Below are 7,405 nucleotides of genomic sequence, written 5' to 3' on the forward strand. Positions count from 1 at the left end.
ACAGCATATATACATTCTCTCCATGTAGCCAATTTGAAAATAATACTTGCTGGGTAAGTTTACCTACAATCTTCTTATCATGCACATAAATGAAGAAATTCATCTGCCATGTATTGGTTGAGTGAGATAATTTCTTTTCCAAATTGATTAGGTTTTATTTAATCTCATTCAAGTGACACTTCCATAGTATCTCCTTTGTGTCAGACACTGTGCTTACTGCTTTACAAATATCTTATTTGATTCTCACAGTAACTCTGAGAGGTAGGTGCTATTATTATCCCCAATTTATAGATGAGAAACTGAAGCAAACAGGTTCATTGAATTTCCTGTGGTTGTGAGGTCAGATCTCTACCCAGTATATACTTCAGTTTAAGAAGGGTTAGAAATTTTTTTACAAAATGCCTCATGATTAGGGTTAATAATGAACTCAAAATGATAAGCCCCACAAATAAGCTAACTTCTAGTGCTGTTGGTATTCCTTTTGGCAGTAACTGATCCAGAATATTGCTGGTAGAATTTACTGGTAAAAGAAGCAGTGCTAAAACTGTTCAAGTAAATGTAAAGATAAACTTACTCAACTCATAGCACATAAATGTAATCATCTGATGAGAGATTATATATGCATATGCATCTATGAGGTTGGTGTATTTAGTTATTCACTAGTTTATTTCACTGCTTGCTTTTTATAATAGGAAGAACATGTAGGTCATCTTCTTGTCATCTGAAGTCATTTTAATCCAGTAAATGTCAAAATATAGGGTTTTTTAACTATCTGGCTAAATTATTAATAGATTTATATTTATGAATGTCACTTTAAATAATTTAATGTAAAGAAATGGACTGTTATTTAAATCTTAATGTGAGAGAGCTCTTGCAATTCATCAATCTTTGGGTCCTATTTGAATAATTTTGCAACCTTCTGTGTTTTAAAGAAAAAACCCACAAAGTTAAGAAAACAGAAGTTAAGGTTTTCTTAGTAACCCTAAGTTTTTAAAATAGTTCTCTGCAATACCATGTAGGGATGATTTGGGGTTAATAGAAACCTTTATAACTTGTATATTTTCTGAATTTTCTTTGATAAAATTGTCTTTTTTAACATTGTAGTACTGGGGACTATTAAAGTAGAGGAGTTTTTAATCTCTTTAAATGTCATTCTTTATGAATATTGCAATTGCCTCTATTAGCTACTATAGTGGTACTGATATTGCCCTTATTCCTAAAGGCAAAGAGAGACAGATACAGAGCAAGAGAAAGAAACAGAGAGAAAGAGACAAAGAGAAATAGAGAGAAAAAGAGAGAGGAAAGAGAGTTTGTGTCTTTGTACCTAATGTAATGAACTTGTCTTAGTTTTTTACTTGGTTTATATGCAAGTATTATTATTTACAAGTCTTTTTAGTATGTTTTAACCTTTAAAATATTAAATTTAAAACAATTAATTTGGAAAAGGAAGTTCAAGATATTAATGATTATGCCTTCTAAGACTTTTTTTTTATATTTTTCCCTGTTCTATTACCTCATAAAGACAACACAGATAATGCAAATAATTTAAAAGAAGACAGTGTAGACAATCCAGAATCTCTAAAGTGCAAACAAGTATGGCCAAAAGGAACGAAGCGTGGCCCATCTAAATGGAAGCAAAATAAAGACAGGAAGACTGGTTTTAAACTGAACTTGTACACTCCACCTGAGACTCCCATGGAACCTGACTACCAAGCAACAGGAGAAGAGCAGAAGGAACCCACCGAAGATAAGACAAGCCAGGCTCCTCTTGTGGTAGAGGAGGAAGTAAGAGAAGCTGACCATCCTGTGCAATCCCAAAATGAGAATGGAGGAGAGACATCTGTACCTTCCAGCCCAGATAAATTACCCTTTGGAAATAAATCAGAGAATAATATGAGGAAGCCTGAGGAGGAGGAGGAAGAAGAAGAAGATGAAGATGAGGAAAGAAGTTTAGAAAGAATCTCAGAGGGTACTCAAAGTCAGGAAAGAGACCACCTGGAAACCTTTGTGGAACAAGAGGATCCAGAGCGCTTGGAGGACCATGAAGAGGAGGAGGAGGAAGAGGAGGAGGAACCCTCCCAGAATGAAGACCACGATGCAGATGATGAAGATGACAGTCACATGGAGGTCACGGAAGCAGAAAAAGAGGAGCTCTCAGGAGAAGCCTTCAAGGAAGTGCTGGAGAACCAGGAGACTTTTTTAGACCTGAGTGTCCAAACTGGTCCTTCAAACCAGGAAAACTTAATGGACTGTGGCATGGAGCTGGCAGCTTCATGTAACAGTGACCCAAAAGAGCTTCCTGCAAACACAGAGGGTGTGCTCGACTCTGCTGAGGGTCAGGCAGAGAGTCGGGACCCAAAGAAGAGTGAAGACCTGAGTTCTGAATTCAAAGAAGAAACCCCAGAAACCATGGAGATTGACTCAGAGACTGTCCAAGCAGTTCAGTCTTTGACCCAGGAAAACCCTGGACAGGATGATGCCTTCCAGGAGTGTGCTGAAACTCAAGAGGCCTGTAGGAGCCTACAGAACTATTCACAAGCAGACCAAAGCCCACAGATCGCCAGTCTGGACGATTGCCAGCAGTCCAACCACAGCAGCCCCGTTTCCTCCGTCCATTCCCATCCTAGTCAGTCGGTTCGTTCTGTTAATAGTCCCAGTGTTCCTGCGTTGGAAAACAGCTATGCTCAAATCAGCCCCGATCAAAGTGCCATCTCGGTGCCATCTTTGCAGAACATGGAGACGAGCCCAATGATGGATGTCCCCTCGGTTTCCGATCATTCGCAGCAAGTCGTGGACAGCGGATTCAGTGACCTGGGGAGTATCGAGAGCACCACGGAGAATTATGAGAACCCAAGCAGCTATGACTCTTCCATGGGCAGCAGCATCTGTGCGAATAACTCTTCCCAAAACAGCTGTTCCTACAGCAGCCTCACGTCCAGTAACCTGACCCAGAGTAGTTGCGCCGTCACGCAGCAGATGTCCTCCATGAACGGGAGCTGCAGCATGCTGCAGCAGAGGAGCATCAGCTCCCCGCCCACGTGTAACGTCAAGTCTCCGCAAGGCTGTGTGGGGGAGAGGCCCCCTAGCGGCAGCCAGCAGCTCTCCCAGTGCAGCCTGGCCGCCAACTTTACTCCCCCGATGCAGCTGGCGGAAATCCCCGAGACCGGCAGCGCCAACATCGGCTTGTATGAACGAATGGGTCAGAGTGAATTTGGGGCCGGGCACTACCCTCAGCCATCAGCTACCTTCAGCCTTGCCAAACTGCAGCAGTTAACGAATACTCTTATTGATCATTCATTGCCTTACAGCCATTCCGCTGCTGTAACTTCCTATGCAAACAGTGCCTCTTTGTCCACACCTTTAAGCAACACGGGGCTGGTTCAGCTTTCTCAGTCTCCACATTCTGTCCCCGGGGGGCCCCAAGCACAAGCCACCATGACCCCGCCCCCCAACCTGACTCCTCCACCCATGAATTTGCCGCCTCCTCTCTTGCAACGGAACATGGCCGCCTCGAATCTCGGCATCTCTCACACCCAAAGACTGCAAACCCAGATCGCCAGCAAGGGCCACGTGGCCATGAGAACCAAATCGGCCTCTCTTCCGGCAGCTGCCGCTGCGGCGGCAGCGGCAGCGCACCAATCCCAGCTCTACGGGCGCGCCTCCCAGACGGTGGCCATGCAGGGCCCCGCCAGGACTCTGACGATGCAGCGTGGAATGAACATGAGTGTGAATCTGATGCCTGCCCCCGCCTACAACGTCAATTCGGTCAACATGAACATGAACACCCTCAACGCCATGAACGGCTACGGCATGTCGCAGCCCATGATGAACAGCGGCTACCATGGCAACCACAGCTACATGAACCAGACTGCCCAGTACCCGATGCAGATGCAGATGGGCATGATGGGAAGCCAGCCATACGCACAGCAGCCGATGCAGACAGCGCCCCACACGAACATGATGTACACCGCCCCGGGACATCACGGCTACATGAACACCGGCATGTCAAAGCAGCCCCTTAACGGCTCCTACATGAGAAGGTAGGCCGGCCGGGCAGCAGCACTATCGGATTGATCTGCACAAATGTCTTTGGAAAGTACGATTTCAAAACCAGCAATTGGTGTGAATGCAAAAACATTTGTTGGCACCATTTATTTAAAAAAAAAAAAAGCTGTATGCAGCAGAAAGCCTTATACACGCTGTTCTCCTTGGTTTCCTTTTCCTTTTGGTGGTTCCTCTGTTTCTGTTTGTTTTATATGACGTTCTCTGCAAAAGAAGGCCTCTCTCTTTGGACTGCAGTTCTATGGCAGCCACTTGACGTGCCTGCTCCCATATAAATGAATAATGTGGATGTTCAACCCCAAATTCTCTGTTATAATACTGAACCTTTAGCTTTTTTTCCCCTTCTCCCTTCCGCTCCATGTAAATGCCTTTAGCATTTCAGTTATTGTATATTTTGTTGAAGGTGACACCTCCGCATGCCGCTAAGGTCTTTGTTAGTGACAGTGCATTTCGTAGTACTGTACAAGTGTTGTGCTAACAGTAAGCCATTTCTTAAGTTTTTTGCCTTGATTAGGGTGCCCTAATTTGAGGGTTTTAAAAAAACTATATTTTTGTTAATTATAAAACTGTAAAAAGCTCTAAAAGCTGTTCACATTTTGTTAGTTGAAAGGGTTTTATTGCTAAATGTTTGGTGTAAAGTTAAGACCCTTTCCCATTTTGGTGACAGATTTCTTTGGGGGGAAAAAAGGCAGCTTTCTGTTTTATAAATGCAGACTTCTGTTTATGGAATGAAGCATATCTCAGTGTTTATCTGTCAAGTTTTGAAACATTTCATATATGTCCAAATACTTGGCAGGATTTTAAAAAAAAAAAGTGAATTTGGTGTAAAGTTGCTATTTTATGGAAATGCCTCTAACTTTACATTTTCATTCCATCTGTAGATTTTTCTATCTTTATAAAATATTGGAGTTATTTTTTAAGGAAAAATAGAGCAGTAGCTTGTGAATAGCCCAAACTAAGCTTACAAATCGCATGTAAAAAAGCAAAAAGTTATTTGTGTCTGTTTATATTGCTTCCTTTTTTGTAGCCTTTGTACCTGTACAGGGTGACTGTAAGGGCCAAGCAGAAGAGGCGTAATCCATGTATAAAATAGGAGCCAGCAACACTCTTGTATTTATCTGTTCTCTTTTTAGTCAGTCACTTAAAAAAAAAGCTGTACATTTTAACATAAAATAAATTATGATGAGCCATTTTTAGCCTCTTGTGTCTTGTCCTATTATGATGATTAACAGAAAATGACCAACTGAGCTGTATTGTTTGTTACATCTCTGTAGCTTAAACACTGCCTTCATCTCAGAACACATACACATTTGGGGGAAATAAGTTATTTAGCATAAATTTGGAGAGTTCTGGGTTGTTGGGCTTTTTTAAAAAATACCACTAAATAAAAGTAATCTAATAAAAGCGTGACAATACCAAATATCTATTTAATAAATTAATTTATATGAATTTTAATGCTTTTTCATGAAAGACGTTTATTTTATGCTAGTGCATACATTCTGTATGCCAGTCATTGTCTTTAAAATAAAGTTACTTTGTTTTCTTTCTTTTTGACTTTGATCTTCATTTGCAAAGGAAACCTGTCCAAATATAGAGCATACCAGTCCCTCCATTCACACAGCTATTAGTATAAACACATCTCACAGCAATGCCATTTTAATGGTGACTTATAAAGACATACCGAAATGTAGCTGATTTAGGATTTCATTCTTGAAAAGAAAAGGCACTCTTAAAGAACCTGTTGAAATGATCACTTCTGAATTTTTTTTTCTTCAAGACTCCAAAATATTAATCAATGACTGACAGCAACAACGTATGAGCAAAGAGCACCATTTCACATAATCAGCATAAAGGAAGTTCTTGAGTGCTATTAAGAGTTAGAAATCTTCTAGCAACCAGATAGGAAATTAATTAGTGATTCAGATCCTATTAACTATCCATTAAACACACTCAAAATGGACCTCCTTTTAGTTAGCACTGGTCATCATAACGAGTGTTCCTGCCAAGTAATTAATCAGATTTATTCTTGTTTTGGTTGAAAGTTGTTCCACAGAGGACAGATTTCATACAGCTCTCATAATATATGTGCCAAAGCAAAATACGTAAAAAAGAAAATGAGCCGCATATATAATTCATTCATTCAATAAACATTTTTTAAGCACCTACTTTGATGAGGTGGGTCTGTGTCTCCTTAACAGCTTTCATATTCTAATCAGAGCTTCGGAATTCATTTTCTCTAGTCATCCTTTGAAATCCTTGTGAGTCCAAGCTTTTCATTAGCTTTTATAGACAACACACACCATCTAGAAGAGTGCCATTTTGGGAAAACCCTCTCTAAGTCCGTTCAAAGTTAGTAACTTTCTATCTTTAATGTGCATACTAGGGCCCAAATGCCTCAAGGAGGTCGGAGGAAAGCAAGGTCTTAATTGAAGGGAGGCATTACTAGGCTGAGCATTTACCATCATTTCCTCCATACATAATATGCTCAGCCTACCACCCGCCCATCACGAGGTGTCTGCATTCCTGGCAGAAATCAACCAAGGCTTAAAATTGTCCAGGCTGAGCAATTTGGATTTCTGAGCATTTGAAAATTTGATCAAGAAATTAGACCTAAATATATTTAACCAATTCACATATTCACTTTGTAGGACGTTTTAAGCTGCTGTGCTCACTCAGGAGCCGAAGAACCCACTTTAATTTCTCTGTACCTTCCACCTCTCAGGAATAAGTTGAGAGACCTCTTACTATCTTTTCATTCAATCGGAGATTTCCTTCAGGTGAGCTACTCTGATGGGAAGACATTGAAATTAAAAAGTGGGAAGTTAGGAATGAACTTAAAACATTTTAAAAAATGAACTTCACTTCATGATTTTAGTAAGGACATCTGATCATGACAAAACCCATTCCTGAGGAAGAGTGACTGCATCACAAGAAGCTGCTCCTTTAGCTTTGGTAAGAATTTGAATAGTTCATCTACTCTTTCGCCCTAATGGGTTTCTTTGGAATACTGTTGATAGATTCAAGGCACCCAGCCCAGGTGAACTTACATCCTTGAGTTTTAAAAGCACTGGCAGACACGATTGCTGAACCACTATCAATGTTATCATTAAGATCACGAAATATAGAAGACATTACAAAATGGGGGAACAGCAAATGTGCAAATTCCTACCCCCCCCCAAATAGAACAGTCTGCAGTCTATTGACCAATGAACTTGATTTTGATTACTGGTAAATTTTTAGAATAATTCATTAAGGAAATGGTTGGCAAACACATCTAGAAAGGGAAACAGGGATTCCCAAAAGCTCTTATGACCTCACCAAAAATAGGTAATAAAATAAAATT

At 40.6% G+C, this 7,405-nt stretch overlaps 1 protein-coding gene across 14 annotated transcripts in view; it reads left to right on the plus strand.

The window, feature by feature from the left end:
* Nucleotides 1–5,609, plus strand: part of KAT6B (lysine acetyltransferase 6B) — a 222,859-nt gene extending 217,250 nt beyond the window's left edge. For all 14 annotated transcript variants that reach the window (XM_056819748.1, XM_056819768.1, XM_056819782.1 and 11 more), the window contains one exon: nucleotides 1,523–5,609. In XM_056819748.1, the coding sequence (XP_056675726.1) occupies nucleotides 1,523–4,044 (2,522 nt within the window). In that variant the 3' untranslated portion in view covers nucleotides 4,045–5,609. The remainder of the gene's footprint in view (nucleotides 1–1,522) is intronic.
* Nucleotides 5,610–7,405: the final 1,796 nt, after the last annotated feature.

The sequence above is a fragment of the Monodelphis domestica genome, chromosome 1 (genome assembly GCF_027887165.1).
Source record: "Monodelphis domestica isolate mMonDom1 chromosome 1, mMonDom1.pri, whole genome shotgun sequence".
Lineage (NCBI taxonomy): Eukaryota > Metazoa > Chordata > Mammalia > Didelphimorphia > Didelphidae > Monodelphis > Monodelphis domestica.